This window comes from Cryptotermes secundus, unplaced genomic scaffold (assembly GCF_002891405.2).
Source record: "Cryptotermes secundus unplaced genomic scaffold, Csec_1.0 scaffold59, whole genome shotgun sequence".
Lineage (NCBI taxonomy): Eukaryota > Metazoa > Arthropoda > Insecta > Blattodea > Kalotermitidae > Cryptotermes > Cryptotermes secundus.
The window spans coordinates 1115967-1136550 of record NW_019738348.1 but is presented as its reverse complement, the minus strand read 5'-3'; the positions used below and the strand labels follow the sequence as shown (position 1 = coordinate 1136550).

Here is a 20584-nt window from a genome sequence, read left to right as displayed (position 1 = left end):
CAATATGGACCTACGGGATCCAACTGTGGGGTTGTGCTAAACCGTCACATACAAAAATCATACAGAGAATACAGTCAAAAATCCTACGAGCAGTCGCAGATGCACCCTGGTATGTGTCCAACCTATCTCTTCACAACGACCTCCAAACTCCTTTCGTCAGTGACGAGATTCGCAGACTGTCGAGACTATACAGCGCACGGCTAGATGGACATAGCAACAAACTCATAGCGGCCCTGAATACTCCGCCAAAGGTGCCAAGGAGACTAAAACGGCAATGGCCTACTGACCTCCCCGAAACCTCCGAAGACACGGAAAACAATATTAAACATCAACAAGCCTGATAGGGGATTTATCGGAGGATGAATGCTCCACTCATGCCACTCACCCACAGATTTACTTAATGCTCCACAAACAAGAGAGCTGATTGTAAATACGCAGTTAATTAAAAAAAACTTTCATCTGAACTAGTACAAACTTTATAAAATGCGTTAAAATTGGAATGAAGGTTCCACATTCAATTGAATGCTTAAAGATGTATATAAATGTATATATAATAAAATAAAATTACCATAATTTAAGTCATAAAATGTATTACGTTGTTATGATGTATTAAGCATTTAGACAATGAGTTAAAATTATTATATTTATGGTATTTATCGTGTCCAAATATCGTTAAATGTACTATTTATGTTGGTGTTTATTAGTGTAATTATAGCGTTATAATACAGGGATATTGTAATATTCAGATGTTGATGTTTGATAGTGGGCAGGCGTGTTTTATTTCTGCTCCAATTTGATTTCCTTATGGAAATCAGCTGTTGCGATGCTCTATAAAGTTTTATTCTACGTTTTTACATCTGCTTTATTTTTATTTTATATATATATATATATATATATATATATATATTGTGGGTTCATCCACCTCTCGCGTTTCCGAGTCGGGCTTCGTTGTGTGTTAGGTTTCAACGGACCGGACTGATCCGGCTCAGGATAGCGACCATTAGAGGGGTTCTGTGTATACGGTAATGAACTAAAGGGTTCCATAAAATGTTGGAAAATTCTAGAGTAACTGCGCAACTGCAGCTTCTTAAGAAAGGCTCAGCACTATAGAGTGAGTGAGTGAGTGAGTAACTTTGTTAGGTTCAGTTTGTTCCTCTGGCACATAAAATTTCGATTGGAATACGTTTCTGGCAATTATCATTAGCTGTTTATATTTCAAGTGCGTCAGAAAAAATCCACTTCTTAACCGAAACGCATGAAGCATAACTGCTACTGCAGTGTTTGTCTATACAGCAGGCAGACTAAGGACTAACTTATCAAAAACCGATATTTCGTTTAAAGACTCTGAAATGTGGAGATTAGAGCAGAGTGTACCACATAATAATATAAATTGGCTGTATGCACTACTTTTCCCTTAATTTTTATTTTATTGCTGCAAATTTAGTTATGAATAACGCTTTGTGTGCAATGTCCAGTAGTTGCCAATCAGAATTTAAGTCATTCAAACATCTTGGACCCGCTTCGTTGTTTATCATATCTAAATCATACATGTGCAACAAATTGGCGTTACTGGTAGGCTTATAGCTCTAGCTCAGTGCCAAATTATGACTGAAACAGTGAAGTATTTAAATATTAATGTCACAATCACAATCGGATAAATATTTCTCGTGTGTGCTGTAAAATACTCAGTGAAGAAAAAGTATAACATCCTTTGAGAAAGTTGCTCTAACCTTACTGTACCATGCAGTAACAGCGGGAAAATGTCTAATGGGGTTATCTGGGATAATATAAAAAACAAAATCACGTACTTGGAGCTTTAGTAGGAAAAGGGCCCAACAAAGGGGCCGAGCCCCTGGATGCAGGTCCGGGCGTGAAGTCTAATGATGCGCTGATTGTTGCTGTGCGCACTGCATGCCGGGAGAGTAGCGGGAGGAGAAAAAAGAAGAAACAACGTTAGTGCAGGATCATAAATGGAAGTTTAAAAATACTGCTAATACTGAAGAAAGTCAAACCTGCCAAAGGGACTGGGGAGATGTGAACGAATACTAAGCATATAATGTTGCAACAAATACTCTTATGAAAATCGATAATTTTTACTTACGCGAAATACTAGCTTACTTGCTTACTTGCTAACTAAGCGTGTTGTACTATTTATCTTATATGCTAATAACATTCAAAGAAAATGCCCTCTAAACCGCGTAATTTGTCTACAGACTCGGGGCCTTCGTCTAGCGCCAATGACATGAATCTTGCCTGACTTTTGTTAAGCGCCTGATAATATTTTATAACCTGCTAAGCGCATTATATGATAACGCATGGCATAATAATAACAATAATGATAATAATGGTGATAGTAGTTAGTAGTAGTAGTAGCAGCAGCAGTAGCAGCAGCACCAACAAACTACTAGTAGTAATAATTCTATATATGCTGATTTTCTTAAAAATTGCACAGATAACGAAAGGAAATATGTTTAACAACACGCAGAGTGCAGGTGATCTGCGAACCCGAATTTACGAAGTTCTAAGTTTCGGAAGTGGTTTCTCGTTCTCCTTCAAAGGCTTCCAATGAAGTGCCGAAATAGATTTTCGCCATATCTACATAACTCTTGGAGTCATTGGATTTCATTAAGCTGACATCGGCTTAAATATATTATCTTGGCTCTCAACGCAACGAAAACTTAAAATACGTGTAGTAACTAGGGGAAGATAACCGTCACACACTGTTGCTTTTATTTCAATAGCTCTACATTGATGTTTAAGGAGCCGGGATAGCGTAGTCAGTATATCGACTGGCTACGGCCTGCACGACCGAGAGGTAGGAGATCGAGTCCCGGTAACGTAAAAAATTGTCACTACTCCATGTCGTCCAGACCGGCTCTGGGGTCCACCAAACTTCCTACACAATGGGTACCTGGGGTAAAGCGGCCGGAGCGTGAAGCTGACCACTCACCTCCAACTACTGCCACATCCACTCCCCCATACGTTCATGGCGTAGTGCTTAAATAGTTAAGCACAGGGACAACTTTATAATTTTTTTACCTTTACATTCATGTTTCGACCTAAACGGTTATCATCAAGTAAAGGCACAGGTAAAGCTATCATACCTCTAACAGGCCGTGTTATCATCAAGTGGTATATACAAATCAGTTAAAGATATCTGTACTGTAAGTGTAAAGTTTGTTAATTTTGTTGACTCATTAATCTCTCCATATTTTTACATTTTTATGTTTTAACTAAATCTATTGTTACAGTGTACACACTTTAAACTGATTTCCATATATCACCTGAAGATTGTCGCTTAAGATCAAAAGATATATTACATGATCAGAAATTGAAATAAATTGTTTAGAACAGGTTTGTGTGACAGTTGTAATGCTTGCTACCGTTCAGTCCAGAACCTTTTGTCTTCTCGTCTGTTGTCCAAAAACATAAAAATTAGAATATACAAAACTATCATTTTGCCTGTGGTTCTATATGGGTGTGAAACTTGGTCTCTGACATTAAGTGAGGAACATAGACTGGGGTGTTTGAGAACAGGGTGTTGAGGAAAATATTTGGACCGAAGGGAGATGAAGTGACAGGAGGTTGGAGAAAACTGCATAATGAGGAGCTTCATAACTTGTACTCTTCTCCAAGTATAATTAGAATGATCAAGTGAAGGAGGATGAGGTGGGCGGGTCATGTAGCACGAATGGGGAAGACGAGGAATGCGTGTAGGATATTGGTGGGGAAGCCAGAAGGAAAGATACCACAGGGAAGACCAAGGCGTAGGTGGGTGGACAATATTAGAATGGATCTTAGAGAGATAGGATGAAATGGGATGGATTGGATAGATCTGGCTCAGGATATGGACCAGTGGAAGGCTCTTGTGAACACGGTAATGAACCTTCGGGTTCCATAAAATGCTGGGAAATTCTTGAGTAGCTGCAGAACTGGCGGCTCCTCTAGAAGGGCTCAGGTCCATGAGTAAGTTGTGTGACGGTTAATTTTCTTCGCCTTAGAAATAAACACGAAGATGATGCAATTTTATGAAACTGTCCGTTCAAATTAACAGCCTGTAGGGTGCAGAAATAAATAGTGGTCCGGTGTCTAAAATTCAAAATTCACTTCTTGAAACCTGTTAAAATTTGTGACATTTCACCATTCCGAGATTTTCATTGAGATACAGCTCACCGAACGCCGTAGTCGAAGGGTTAACAGTCTTATTTAATATTCTAGAAGTTCCGGGTGCATATCTCGGCACGAGATTTCTCGTATTGTTTGTCTCTCTAGGCAAGTGCCGGAATTGTATGTTATGTCAGGGTATGATCACGTCCTTCTATATCCTTCCCAATTCACTATTCATTAATCAACCAGATATTTCGAGATTATACAAACTTATAACGTGAAAGCATCGCTAAACAAAGATTATAAATTGATATAATTAAGAAGTAGCCCACAGCTGCGAAGTCATTAAGCCGACGTCTTACATAATTAGGTCCTGTAACACAGTCGAAACGCGTATGTGACAAGTGAATGCTACTTTGAAACGAACACGATGTCGTTCGCTTAAACGGAAATTTAACGGATATTAAGCTGCAGATACATGCTTCATTAGCCAAGCCAATTATGCGGCGATGCTTCGGAAAGACTACGAGCTCAAGCGATATTGACCAATTAGCGAATCGGAATTGAAGAGCAGAGCAGGAACAGCCGATGTAGAAGTAGATAAATTTTGCAGTCTACGACATACTCGCTCGCAGCTGCTACAAGAACTCAAGTCAATTTCATTCAGTAATAATATTCTCTAAATGGTGAAAAATAACTTTACATTTACCTTTGTAGTAGCCGCTCACATAAAATAAAGTGTTTTCTGGCAAGAAGTGTCTACAGAATAGTTTAAAAGTTACTTAACCTACAATATTCTCTCGTATTAATCGGATATGTTCAGATCAAAACCTGCCAGGCAATTTATAGGAGGGTACCATAATGTTGGGAGTTACGCATTCAACATGGAGGATTTCATTTCGAAAAATTCCTGTAAATTTAGTATTAATGATATTTCAATTGTATTCTAGTGTGCATTTTACTGACAAGTTAACTGACTTTTGTGTCATTCTGTATTCGTTTGTAAATCTTCTAACAGCGGTACAATTAAATTCTAAATGGTCCTGACGATGGTGTATAACACTCGGGATTACATACATACATACATACATACATACATACATACATACATACCTACATACATAAAGCGGCCTCCGTAGTCTAGAGGTAACGTTCCCACCTCATGACTCGTAGTACGCGGGTTCAAATATCCGGCGGAGGTCGTCGAATTTTTAAAGGCGGAAAAATTCAGGGAACAAGTCCTCCGGGAGGGACTTTAAGCCGTGGGTCCCGTGTCGTAGCTTTAAGGCACGTAAAAGAATCTCATATCTCCAAAGGAGGCCACTGAGCCAAATTTCGGACGTTTCCCGCCCAACAGCAGTCTCTAATACCTCCGGTAGATGGGGGAAGCATTATAGATACCTCTCAGCTAGTAGAGCCGGTCTCGCTGGCTGGGCGGGACTGATGGTAAGCACCAGTACCGGTAGGATATAGAGACTGGTAGAAATCATAGAGGGAAGCACAATGGACCAATATAGGTCTAAGTGCATGGGGAAACACACCCTCTCCAATAACTAACTAACTATATACACACCCATCTACCCAACCACCCATCCAGCCATCCATGTCCTAACTTTGCAATACCGGATGACAGAAGTAAAAAAGCCAGTAATCCCGAGCGGTACAATCACCTATATTATTTAACTGCTATCATCTATAACTCTTCCTCCGAACCAATTATCAGCTGTCAGTCTGTGTTCCAATTTATGCTGGTCAGCAACAGAATCTAAATATATTTTATATGTGTTGGTAAAAATAGCCATAGTACGTATTTTGGGACTAGAGATTCATTTCGTTTATGTTACTGTTTCGTCTGGTGGCAGAATATTCTTTATGGGTTCTAGGGCTGTAACGCTGGGAAATGACCAGACGAGAAGACATAAACGAAAAGAGTTTACCAACTTTTAGCGTTAAAACTTCTCAAACCACATTTTACTAAAATCCACTGTGTCGTTTTGGAAATAAAGTGTGGAAACAAACAAACAGTTTTGACCTCACAAATATGCACTCAGTTTATACACTCCATATAAAAGACCCATGTATGTCATTACGTTGTTTTCCAACAGATTAATTAAACTTAATCAAAATCTTTAGAGGCATTTTCGTGAAAGTCGATACCTTGTTTATTTGAGATTCATCTGAAGGGCCGCTATTTTTGGACCTAGACTGTTCATATCCACCAAGCACAGACCTATGACCAATAAATAAACTCTTGAATATGGAATATGAAAGAAATCCGTCCAACCACTCAGGCGCTAGCAAGGTACACATTCATACATACAGACGGCATTTCAGAAACCACTTTTTCATATTAAAATGGGCTCCGAACGTCTTCATCGGTAAAAAATTCAAGATTTTGTTTCCTTCGATCACAATAATCTTACGTATATACAGGGTGGGGCGCAGAAACTTCCTTTTTATGAAGGCGAATAAAAGAAAAATTATTGCTGATAAACAAAATTTATGTTTAGCTAATGAAAGAACAAACTTTAAAGTTTTAAATCATGTAGTTTTAAACAAAATATCTTCAAGGTGGTGGTCACCGTTCTCTATGCCCTGATGCAACCGTTTCCTGAAGTTCCCCTCTGCACGTTCCAACCTGTGCATCGGAATTTGGGCTACTTCCTGCCGAATAACATTCTTCAGCTGAAGCAGGTTTTTGGGGCGATGTTTAAAAACATCTGCCTTGAGGTATCCCCATAAAAACAAGCACAGGGCGTTAGATCAGGTGAGTGCGCTGCCCACGGAATGTCACCTCGAAGCGAGATGAGCCGTCCGGGGAACTTTGTCCTCAAAACTGTCATCGAAGCTCGGGTTGTGTGGGCCGTGGCACCATCCTGTTGGAACCAGACATTTCCTAGATGCATTTCTTCAAGAGTTGGTTCGAGAAAGTTTTTAATCGTGTCCACATACCGCTGTGAATTGACAGTAACTGCATGATTGTCTTCTTAAAAAAAATAAGGGCCAATAACTCCAACTCTCGACAACGCACACCATACTGTCACCTTATCACTGTGAAGTGGCCTCTCATTGAGTTCTCTGGGATCGTTACCACTCCAATAGCGCATATTCTGCTTCTTGACATATCCGGATAGGTGAAAATGTGCCTCATCACTAAAGAAAACAAGTGCGTCAGGGTGTAATGATTCCAATAACGTTTCGCACGCCGTTATTCGGTTCTGGAAATCACGTGGTCACAATTCTTGCACAACAACCATCTTATAGGGATGAAAATGAAGATGTTCGTGAAGAATTCGGCGCATTGAACGATTGGATATGTTTAGGGCGACTGCATGTTTGCGAGCGGAGCGTTTTGGAGATCTCAAAATCGACTGTCGAACTGCCTCCACATTTTCTGGCGTCGTAACGGTCCGTTGTCATCCTGATGATTTTTTCACCATACTCCCGGTTGTTCTAAAGTTCTCTACCCACAAAACAATCGATTTCCGGTCGGGTACGGGACCTCTGGGCTTAATTCCGAAGTGAGTACGGAACGCACGCTGCACCGCCCTGTAGGAATGGCTGTTCGAAAAATAGGCTTCGACAGCAAACGCACGCTGCTCACTCGTCCACCTCGTTTCATACTGAGGGGTATTAGAAACTTCCGCGACTGCTGCATTCGCTGAACCTATCCCCACTTTTCTGTGACCTCCCCTTCCTCCACAATGCGTCTTCAAAAAAGGGAAGTTTCTGCGCCCCACCCTGTATTATGCATACGTGAAAATCAAAGGCATTTTTATACTGGTCTACATAAGGACAATAGGAAAGCCAGAGAAGACAAAATTTTAAGTTTTTATGGTTCACTGGCAGAAAAGTTACTGCATGACGTGTAAAATATTTCGTTATTTGGCTCAAGCGGTAGAATAAATTCCCTCAAGGTCGGCTTCATTTTACAGTATAGTCTTTACAGTACAGTCTTTAACACAAAACATAGGATCTCCGCTGAGCTTTCTATTTTACTCAATCATCTTCGAGCAGATAAATTCATTCGACACACAGAAGATAATTATAATTATCACTGAAATTTAAATGCTTCAGTTTTCATTAACAATTAATCGGTTGTTATCCATTTGAAATAAATAACTGAAAATGTATAATACCAGTCACAATATTTATGTGTTCTAGTATGTGATAGCCTGTTGTCTGGTAGTAGGGTTCTAACGTTTTGAAGGAACCTGCTATCTTCATCTTCAGAATATGTGATAGTCTTCTAGGATTTGCGTGTGTAGCCTGATAGAAAGGTCAAACGTTTCGGAGGATCATTATACCTCCAACTTCTATCCTGAAGATGGAGGGATTAGATCCCTTAGAAATGTAAATACTTGTCTAACATATTACATGGCGCCACATCCCAGAAGGCAGTGATCTTCATACTTTCCGGCATCAGAACCACAAATCTCGTATGGATGCAGGAAAGTTCGCCGTACTAAGGCGGCAACTTCTCCTGCTCTAGTGTAAGGCATATAGTCTAAACAGATATATTAAGGCGTTGCGCGTCTCACAGCCGCACCCCGGCTAAGCCTAGCAATATCGCTTATGGATTGTCGTGCGCGCAAACGCGCGTACACACACACACACACACACACACACATGTCTTGCAGCCATAATAGAATAGATGAGAGCGGATATGAAAACCCGGCTAAGATCTCTCGTCTCCCAGGTGGATTTCCACCATGAAAAATTTCATTAACTGATGGCTGCCAACCTAAAGCAGTCGAAGGCCTATCTAGGAAAGAAAACGGCTAAGATAAAAACCCGCCAGGAACCAAGGAAAACCGAAATTAAGATTTGCTTGGAGGAAATGAACGCCATAGAGTCGGAGGTCTTTCAAGAAAACCAGAGGCCGTAGCGAAGCATCAGGAAGTCTCTAATGAAGAAGTTGCATTGGAGACTATCGGAGTCTGGAGGATCGATTTGGGAACAGCAACCAGCCGTAGGATACAGAAACCCACTGAAGAGGCGGGCAAAGATGATGTACGAGGAGCCCCTAGAAGACGGAAGTTCGAAAAGAGATGACGGACGCAGCCAAAATGCAGCAACGGAATAAGGGCGAGGCCTAAAAGAGCAGTAACATCTGAGAAGAGAGAGAACAGTCAACGAGGCCCTGAGACGGCCTAGGTCTGCAGATCGCAAAGTGAATAGTCGGGTCTTCCATCAGACTGCAAAGAACGAGTGGGAGGATATTATGGAGGGGCCGACCACCTCCCAAAGGAAAGAAGAGTGTCAAAAGGGACAGGGGGGGGAAAAGTTTCTCCCGAACAATGCTTCACGCGGGGTCTGGAGTCTTGTAGATCTGCGTTGCTCTTACTTTCCCTTCAAGAATGACATTCTTACTCTGAATAGCAAGTTCCTAGAAAATGAGGAAACTCTATTCTACTACACCAAATCGTCATCACCACCTCAACCTTTAGTACCACTTACAAGCCTTCATCAAGTGTACTTAGACTTCTCCTACAAGTTGAGCCTAAACAATGGGAATATTCATGAAAGTTTCCAGGCTTTGTTCTGTTACATTTGTCAGTAACAGAATTTCTCGTTGGATACAATGCGGTCCTACTATAGATTTTTAAGTCAAAATTTATATATTTGAATCAGTATGCATGTCCATTGTTTCCAATGTACGTACCCATCTTTTGTTCTCACTCCAACGTTCCGAAAGCTTTCAGAGATCACATATTTCTGCTCGGTGTATAAATGTATATGTGTACGGAACACCGAAACCCGACTGAATTTCAGGCGCTTGAATAGAACTCCTGCTGTGTAGTTGAACAGGATTTAGAAAACTTCTACGCTTAGAGAAGACTACTGTTTTAAAAGAGGGACTGTAGCATCAGCAAAGAAAAGGTGTTCAGATTAGCGTCACACAATCTTGCTCAACTCTCCTTATTTCTTGCAAAAATCTATCATTTATCAAAGAGAACCGTAGTTTCATGAAGAGAAACAATCAAAACACACATAAATGACGTCATTCGTGGGGATTATGGCAGTTCAGTGGTGGTTCTTACAGCACAACCTTTATCATTAAACGTCATCCTTATCCAAATGTTACATAGAAAAGGAAGATATCTAATCCTATAAGTAATAAAACAGAAGTTAAAAAAACTGGGACACATTCATGAGCATGACTTAACTTAGCAAAGGTATGGATAAAGCTACTTCCTCTGCCTAACTAATTAAGCATTACGCCATGAAGGTGTATGAGAGAATTAGAATAAAACACCTAAGGACGCTTAATAATACGATGTATGGAAGATTAGGAACTTGAGTTATTCAGTGTATGCAGAGAAAATTATAAATAAAGCTGTATCAAATTATGATATGCTTTAAAATCTTGAATCTCATTGCTTATGACATGCTTGTATTATTCGTGAAGAAAGTTGGTAACGTCATGTGTGACTCGTTTTTGTTCCTGCGATTATGGGTAAGAACGTCAAAATAGTCCTTAACCAAGACAGCCATAACATTTACTCCATAATCGTTTTGTGTAGCATAATTTCTCATGACAACATAATTGCCTAAAATTGCAGAGTGTAAGTGAAGTTTGCTGTCCTGTCAATTGTGCGGAGTTTTACTAGTTTGAAAGACCACAAAGTTGAGCCTTAATTGGCCTAAACCGCCGGTCAACATTAAAGTGCGGTTCGAAAGAAAGCTGCTAACTCATCACCGCGTTAACGTGTGTCATTTTAATCCTGGTCAAGGGCACACCATTGTCGCCGAGTTCAGTTCTTTCGGAATGACTAACAACTTCCTTCCTGAGATGTAGAGAGTTTCTCAGCCATTCAAGTAATTCTCAGCACGACGTAGGGCTCATCAACAAATACATGACAGCCTGCCACTAATCAATTTCCTCAGCCAGATGAGTCCAGCCCATAAAATCCTACCCTTTTTACGTACGATCCATTTTAATATTAGTCTTCCATCTACGTCTATATCTTCCTTGTGGTTTTCCTCTTCAGATTTTCAAACTAAAACTTTGTATACACTTATCTCCCATTCCTGATGATCATGATGATCACAGTGATGGGTACGGCAGGAACAAAGAGAGGCGCAATGGAATACTAAAATTAAGACCGTTTTTTCAACATGTACCGAAACCGAAAATCTATTCCGGTGAAAGATAAGGATGTTAATTATTCTAGACCTATAGTCCTCTTCGAATATTCCCTGCCTCTAATTGCAGAGGGCATAATATTTCCTTTATAACAAGCAACAGAAATGCCTGGATGGGGAACATAGTGTAATGTGTTTCGTTACTGAATACGCCATAGAGATTGTTAATTGGTTTATTTAACAATACACAAGTATCGGCTATAATTAAGGATAACAAAGTTACGGGTTTCCACACTTTACAAACCCTACAATAAAATCTCTTAACACTATCTTCAAGAGTCTTCACGTATTAATAGCGCGGGAGCTATACAAGTCTCGCTGTATTACACCCTCCAAATATAACCGGTTATCACGAACTATCACTGATCCTCGCACACGCGTCCGTAACTCGTAACTTGCGAACTGAGAACTGTCGTCGGCGGCTGTGTAGCTCCCTTATAAACCCTCAGCAGGGCAACGAGAAAACAACCACGTGGTAGGCATCACTGTTGCTACCGTCGTCTATCGCAACCACTGTTTATCCGCGTTGCATAGCGACCAGTGCGCTGGGACTCGGCTCACTTCGGCTCCGCTCGGCACTTCACCGCGCGTTGCGCGTTACGTCACCGTGGGGAGAGTGGCGGGGCGATGACTCGCCTATTACCATAGTAACGAAAGCGCAACGTTACCGCCACATACCACTGGGGAGGTAGGGTCCTCCGTTGCGCAACATGTCACACTATATTTCGTAAAACATCGCAGGACCAGTTCATCTTAAAACCATCTTCATTGACAAAGAAGAAAATATGACATATTTTCATGCAATGAATAGAATTCTATTTTGCAACTTCACCGTAGATCTATAGGCGAACAAAGACAGTGTGGTCACGGGGATCGGCATATCTTATCTCGAGATTTAAATCAGATACTGAGAGTGTTCTGAAGGTTTCCAGAACCGTCAGAGAGTAACACATTGTTGTGAATCCCGTGGGACTCCGAACCAAGAATTGCTGTGCTAGCGAGATCAAGCAGTAATTCAGTATCAGTCAGATTCCGTAAAACAGTAAATTGAAGATGGCAGAGGGCGGTGAGTAATGTACATTTAAATAAACGCTACACGTGGGCAAGACCAGCTGTGAGCTGGTAGAGCGGTCCCCATCAGATAGGACGGGGGATAACCTATTTAAACAGGATTTCTGCCAATTATGCTTTGTCTGATTCAGCAATATTCTCCGGCTGGTGGACGAAACCTCGACGCTTGTGTAGCTAAATTGGGGTTTATGTTTACACGATACAACCATTAAGTATCAGCTTGTACAGATCCAGTGCGAGAAGGACCGAGATGGTAAGCAAACAGCCCTCTGAGGCAAACTACATGACCATGAAAAGCCCCGCATTTCATTTAGATTTCAGGATTCTCGTACATTTAGACATATATGAATATGAGCAGTAGAAACAACACCGCGTGATACAGTCCGTTCAAACATACTTCTTGTGATGATTCAGCATTAGGACCATAATGTGAACATGAAGGTGCAAACAATAGATACTGACAACTCTCGTCGTTGGAATTGCGAATTTCACGATTTCAGCGGACTTTTTAATATTGTCACGTTTACGGTGGTATGCGTGACGAAATGATGGGTTCCAGTTCGGATGATTTGATTTACTGGCACTTTGGTTACACTCTCGCTTAATCACATTTATTACAGCGCTATTGCTGATTGATATATTAAACAATTCACTGTTACGCCCTAGGGTTCTCAGTCTTCACTAGTCGTATCCAGGCAATGGAGATTATTCCGCTTCCATTGCCCCCTAACTAACACTCCACATGTGAAACCTCAACTGACTCCTGTAGTGTCAGTTGTCTTCAAGATAACTCCTCGGCACGGACCCCGCAGAAAATATAGCCACTATTGTTGCAGAGGCGTATTTATCCCGTCGTTGCACAACAATAGTCGCGGCGCGGACCACATAGAAAACGCTGTTCTTCTATTGTTGAGCGCGTGAATGTTGCGAACGTTACCTAGCAACGGCTGAAGTTTATAGAGTCACTGATTAGCAACGGGTCTATTCGCCACATTATATTTTGTGTGTTCATAATATTTAAATGTCATAGTGTCTGTGCAGATATTTGTTACGAAGAGACAAATATTTCGATCGGCCGTCATATGGTCAGCTTAAATTTTCCTATTGAAAAGCCCCTCATAAAAGATACGAATCCTTCAGGGATCTCTCAAACACACACATTTCAGAATCGCACACTGAGTCCGACATCATACATCTGCATCGAACACACATATTAAGGATGCATGTATTTATATGTAAGAATATACGAGGGTCGTACTGAAAGTCATGAGCAACAATTTTTTGTAAAGTAACATGCTTTATTATTGGCAAACCAAATACACTACCTCAATCTACAGACCTTTCTTTGTTTTTCCACATAATCGCCACTTCTTTGTACACATTTCTCCCAGCGTTCTGGGAGTTTGAAAATTCCCCGTCTGTAAAATTCCGTTCCAGCCATCCGAAGACACTGACGCACTACTTTCTGAATTGCCTCCCTTGTCTCAAAACGTTGTCCACGCAGCTGATCCTTCACAGATCCGAAAAGATGGTAGTCGGAGGGTGCCAGATAAGGGCTATAGGAGGGCTGTGGAAGAGCTTCCCACCCCATCTTTGCAATTGCTTGCAATGTGAGGCGAGCGGCGTGGGGGCGAGCGTTGTCATGCAGGATGATGACGTTTCGTACCGGACGTTTATCGCGCAATGCATGACGGAGCTTGTGCAGCGTCTGGACATAACGAGCAGCATTCATGGTTTGCCCAGGTTCCAGGAATTCGACCAGAATAAACCCCTCTGCATCCCAGAAGACTGTGCCCATCACCTTCGCAACTGATGGCACTGTCTTCGCCTTCTTTTTTGATGGACAATGCAAATGGTTCCATTCCATATTCTGCCGTTTCGTTTTAGGCTCGAAATGGTGAAACCACCTTTCGTCACCTGTCACAATACAGAGCAAAATATCATCGCCTTCGTGTCGATATCTCTGCAGCAGTTCTGAGGTGATGGCTTTTCGCTCACCTTTGTGGTATTAGTCAATAACCGCGGGATCCAAAGAGCACAAACTTTCCTATAGCCTAAGCTTTCAATCATCTTCAGTACTGCACTGTGCCCTATTCCAAGTTTTCGAGCTGTTGTGTCCACAGTCACACGCCTGTCATCTTGAATGATCTCAGTTGAGGCTGTTCGAGGACGACCGCTCCAAGACTCATCTTCGATGCTGGTGTTCCCATCTTTAAAATATTTCACCCATCTTCGAACACTGCTCGTACTCATGCACACACTTCCATAAGCACGATGAAGTCTCTGGTGAATTTCTGCAGCAGGGATTTCCTCTTTCACAAGAAATTCGATGACAGCACGCTGGCCAAACGACATATGGTTGTCTGCCAAATTGTTAGGAGTGATACTGGTCACGTGATGCAAGCTATTGACGTCACAAGACACTCAAGGTTAACACAAAAGCTGGTTCCACCTACCACCGTACTATCTTTCTTCCGCTGTTCCCAGGTTGCATGCAAAAAATGTTGCTCATGACTTTCGGTACGATCTACGTACATATACAACCTCATTCTGTCAACGCTGTTTTCAGTTTCATGTTTTACAAAATGTTAGAAACTCAATTTAGGTTCTTCTAGAGCAGTGGATCTCAACGTTTATGAGACCCCGGGTCAGTAAGTACTTTTTTTATAAGACGAGGGCTCAGTCCCAACAAATTTACTCGTAAAAACCTTTCCAGTTTTGTTAAAGTTCATGAATTAAGATAAAATAATATTAGTAATTAATTACAGCATAATCATAAAGAGTATTGGTACACTTATGTATAAGGTGTGGCATGTTGACAAAAATAAAATTACATTTAAATTAGTTATCAATCACTGCACTAATGAAATCTTGTAGCATTTTGTAGTTTCCTCAGACCAACATCGTTAAATTAATTCGTGCTAATTTTCATTGACATATGCCATACTGATCACCAAAAACTTATGTTACTTAGGGTAAAATTGAATATTCTATTATTAAATTGATTTTGATGATGTTGGTTTGAAAATACGGCATTGAGAAAAATATTTATGCATTGTAACTCACCGCAAAAGTCAGCTGAGGAGGGTAAGAAGCAGAAGGATGTCAACTTGCCGGCAAAACACTTATTATCACATACACACGCCAAATAATTATATATGTAAAGTATGTAATTTGACAAATAAAAATGTATGAATCTCTCAATTCTAAACACTAATTCCAACACTAATTAATATTTTGATTTTAAAAGAATCAACACTTTCAAACAGCAATTATAAGTTATTGGAAGGTTAATCTTAGTTTCTTTTATCACAACTGAGTTTCGAACGTTTAGTTAGGCTAGTGGGACTTCTGTTTCTGTTTTCCGTCCGTTAGCTTATTAATTCTCAGATGAATTTAAGTGAGAGCCAAACGGAGAGAGTCAGAAAGTTGCAGGCAGTTTCTCTGTTTCGTTTTAAGCACAGTCATGGCTAAAAATGCAGTTTCACAAAGATATGTGTTGGGAAAAAAGAAGAAGAAGAAACCTCACTATTTCATGTAAATTTGGATATTTATTTTTCATTCTTATCCAGTATTAAAAATACTTTCCAGTCTTTGTCCGATGATAATTCAATAAGATGAAGGGTTTCTTCATGAGAAAGGGCTGTCTCTTTGTGTTCAACATAAGGGTTCACAATCCACATATTTTGCCTCCGGGGATCCTCATGTTCGGTATATTTTTCAAACGACAACAACATCTTCAAGTAGGCTGCAATAATATCTGAAACTGAATTCTGTGAATAGAAATCGTCTGCTTCCATAATATAATCTGAGTACGACTGAAACATTTCATTGTTTCCTTCTGGAATCATAGTAAGCAAGAGTTCGAGTTTCTTTTTGCATGATTCGATCTTGTTCCAGGCATTAAATATTGTTGTATCTGGACCTTGAAATTTTAAATTCAACTCGTTAATGTAAGAAAATATGTCGCTGAGATACGCCAGCCTGGCTACCCATTTCCAATCCTGGAAGTAATGGGACAGGTTACTTTTCTTATCAATTAGAAAGAGCTCGACTTCCTTTCGGAGTTCATATAACCTCTTGAGAACTTTACCGCGGGACAACCAACGAACTTCCGAATGGAAAAGAAGATTTTGGCGATCGGAGACCATTTCATCGCACAATGATTTTAACAGTCTTGTATTTAAAGCACTGTTTTTATATAATTAATAATCTTAACAGATTGAGACAGGACTTCATTAAGCTCAGGTGCCATTTTTTTGGAGGCCAAGTTTTGCCTATGAATGTAGCAGTGGGTTGACAGTTATTGCCCGCCATATCCTTAATTTTAGTGACCAAACCTGAATTTCTAGCAATTTTTCCATTCTAGACCTCTCTCTTCAATGAAAGTATTTAAAACTTTGAAAAATTCACTGCTGGTAGTGTGCGTAGGTAATTCAGAAACACTTAAAAAATATCTTCTTTCATGTCACTTTCATCATGGTCCTTATATCGTACATACGTAAGCAAAATGCTGCTGTTCTGAATACCTGTACATTCGTCCACTTGTAATGCAACCAATTTCGATTTTTTAATTTTTTCAATGACTTGCGTTTCTGTATCTTCTACCATATCAGATATCCGCCTACCAACTGTATCATTCGACAATGGGATGTCTTTCATTTTACTTGCCGCAGACTGGCCTAATACTTCATTACTAGCAGCAATCAAAGAAGGCTTAATGTGTTCTTCCACAATGCAATATTGTTTCTTACATTTAGCTATCTGTGGTGATATTAAATAGGATGCCGTCAGAACTGAAATGTCAGTGGTTGAAGCTTGGCAAATAATTTTCTTTTCTACTTTAAGTGCATCTCTTTTACGCATAAAGAATTCAATGGATTTGTTGACTAGATCGGAATGTCTTGTGTTGAGATGTCGGGTAAGTGGCGATGGCTTCATAGCTTCATTTCCCAGAACAGTAGCACAAATGACACATTGAGGTCGTAGCAGTTGATGAGTGTTAGGGCATTGTATGAAACCAAATTTTAAGTAGCTGTCCTTGTACTTACGAATGGATGCAGACGTTTTCTTGTGTGTGTTAGTGGGTTTCCTTTCATTTTGTACATCCTAGAGATCTCTATGTAGGCTTGAGGAGGATGAATCACTACTTGTTGCGTCATAAACACCTTCAATACGAGATTTCTTAAAACCAAAATTAAACAAAGTTCCCTGTCTCTTATTCAAATTAAAATTTAAATCACTCGGGTTTCGAAACAAGCACTTACGCACTGCAATGCGAACTTGCGAAGAAACAGTATTCCGTATTACTAGATTTGAGAACCGGATACAGACTGCCTTGATCTTCAATTTCAGTGGAAACATTTTCTTTATATTTCCTTCCTTATTGGTCACTGACATTTGCAACACATGTGTTATTTCGGTCAGTTCTGAGAACAGAGGATATGCCGCCCATTGTTGTAATCGGCTTGCAGTCAATTTTTATGGCTAGTCATAAACATCGGTATTGCCTTTCCCGAACGTTGAAAGATTTGGATGTCTAAAAATTCCCTTTCATTCATGAATACTTTCATGTCTAAAAATATGCGGCTTGGTCACTGACCTTTGCTACACAGATTTAGGTGTTCTGTGTCTCAGCTTCTCGACACAAATATTATTCTCCTCAGAATATTTCCACTATAAAATAGTAATTCATTAAAAATCTTAGAAAATGAAAATGACAAATTCCAGAAGAGCCTCTCGCGGCCCAGTATAATTGATGCCAGGGCCCAATACTGGGCCGCGGTCCGGCGGTTGAAAAGCACTGTTCTAGAGTTCGGTTTCTGGTGTTAATCCTTCGCAACGCATTGCTTTCTGTTTACGTTTCGTATAGAGTTTACGTAAGTAGTTAGCTTTCAAACAGCCGAAAATAGCCCAAGTTTCTGCCGCGCTTCTACGATCCTCACGCCCCCTCTCCACAGCCGTTTGCACTCGTGTCATATTTGTATTTGTGAAGAGAAGAGAGTTAAGAAATACCAGATGGACAGGCACAGGAAGCTGGCTCACAGCTTGCCGGATGAGAAACATCAAGAGAACCCCAAAATAGCACTAATAATTTGTTGTTTTATACTAAAGTTTTGTATATTACTTTAATATTTTGTAGGGTGAACTGTGTAATAGAACACTAATCCCTTTTACATGATATAATGCTAGTTTCCCTCTGCACGTTTCCAATATATGTTAAATAAAAAGAACTCTTGGGGTGAGTCTTCTATTTTTCGGTTTTCACAGATTAGTCACCCTGAAGCGTTCCTATTTAGACTCTGTGCTGTACTGCTCTACGTATTTGTCACGGCACGAAATCTCCAATTTCTTCGCTTCAAATACCGTCTATGCAGATTACATATACACTTGGTCGTCGACTTACGACCGACTTCCGTTCTGACTGACAGGTCGTAAGTCGATCTGGTCGTATGTCGGCCATATATTTATTAACAGTATTTTTTAACCTTTCTAACATTTTATCATATTTATTTATTATCTTTTTATGTGGTCGTAAGTGCGGCCGGTCGTAAGTCGTATAGGTCGTAAGTCGACGACCAAGTGTAGTGGAATTTACTTAAATTTTTGCTAAATTCAGACCGAAAGTGCATTTGAAACTATAGAAAATTGTGACCACAATTTAATGTATTGACATCGATGTTACGTTTATAAATATTGATTAACTATAATAAAAATGTGTTATCCGTATACCAGACATCAGATATGACGTATTTAAACATGAGCCTCTTGGTGTACTACGTTATTTTATATAGGCAAAACTCTCAGTAAAAAGAAAGAAATTATGAGGTTTGAAAACTACAGAGATAATTTTCTTATATCACCTAACTTTAAATAAGCCATTACATTAGTTAGGAAGCAGCCAACTACAAACTGCACGAGTCTACGTCTGTAGGTGTTCCTCAGACCATGCATTCCCAGCGTCTCTGCTTAACTACACATGAAAGTCCAAGGTTTCGCGTCGAGAGTGCTCTGAGTATCGGTCCAAACATTCCTCTCAACACCCCAGTTTCCACTGCTATTACTGTGTATGGGCAAGCACAGTTTGTCGACAACCAAGTTAACTATCCGGCTACTGCATGGATTCGGAATCGAGGATGAAACTCTCCTAGATTCGTCGGATAAATACGGTAATGATTATCCTACCTTACTTACTTACTTACTTACTTACTTACTTACTCATGGAGCTGAGCCCTTCTGGAGGACCCGCCAATTCTGCAGCTACTCAAGAATCTCCCAGCATTTTATGGAACCCGAAGGTTCATCACCGTGTTCACAAGAGCCTTCCACTGGTCCCTATCCTGAGCCAGATCTATTCAATCAATACCATCCCATCCCATCCCTCTAAGATCCATTCTAACATTGTCGACCCACCTACGTCTTGGTCTTCCCTGTGGTCTCTTTACTTCTGGCTTTCCCACCAATATACTATACGCATTCCTCGCCTCCCCCATTCGTGCTACATGACCTGCCCGCCCCATCCTCCTTGACTTGGAGAAGAGTACAAGTTATGAAGCTCCTCATTATGCAGTTTTCTCCAACCTCCTGTGACTTCATCTCTCTTTGGTCCAAATATTCCCCTCAACACCCTGTTCTCAAACACCCTCAGTCTATGTTCCTCCCTTAATGTCAGAGACCAAGTTTCAGACCCATACTGAACCACAGGCAAAATTATAGTTTTGTATATTCTAATTTTTATGTTTTTGTACAACAGACGAGAAGACAAAAGGTTCTGGACTGAATGGTAGCAAGCATTACCCGAGTTCAATCGCCTCTTAATTTCCTCCTGAATCAGGTTTCGATCTGTTATTGTTGTTCCCAAATATCTGAACTGTGCCACATTTTCAAAATATCTGTTTCCTATCTTCATGTCATGATTTTGCCCTCCATTTTGGTGACGAGACAGTAACATACTCGTATACTTAGTTTTCTCTGTGTTTACATCTAGACCAACCTCTTTACTTGCGTCAATTAAAGTTTGTTTTGTTTTCCTTATGGTATCTACATTATCATCCAGTAGATTCACATCATCGGCGTAGACCAACAGCTGATGTGTTCCGTTTAATTTCAGTTCAACCTGGTTTCCCTGGACCTTCTTAATTGCATATTCTAAAGCAAAGTTGAAAAGGAGTGGCGATAAAGCATCTCCTTGTTTTAAACCATTCTGGATAGGAAATTTATCAGACAATGTTTACCTACATCGACTTTACTATACGTT

At 40.3% G+C, this 20584-nt stretch overlaps 1 protein-coding gene across 7 annotated transcripts in view; it reads right to left on the bottom strand.

Annotated features, from left to right (window-relative positions):
• Positions 1-20584, bottom strand: part of LOC111870707 (bone morphogenetic protein 1) — a 258814-nt gene that overhangs the window by 88667 nt on the left and 149563 nt on the right. For 6 of the 7 annotated variants that reach the window (XR_002843906.2, XR_004513699.1, XM_023863187.2 and 3 more), the window contains exon 4: positions 1809-1907. The exons of the other annotated variant lie outside the window; for it this stretch is intronic. Coding sequence is in view for 4 of the 6 variants with exons in the window: in XM_023863187.2 (XP_023718955.1) it covers positions 1809-1907 (99 nt within the window). In the remaining 2 variants the exon portion in view is untranslated. The remainder of the gene's footprint in view (positions 1-1808; positions 1908-20584) is intronic. 7 annotated transcript variants of the gene reach the window in all.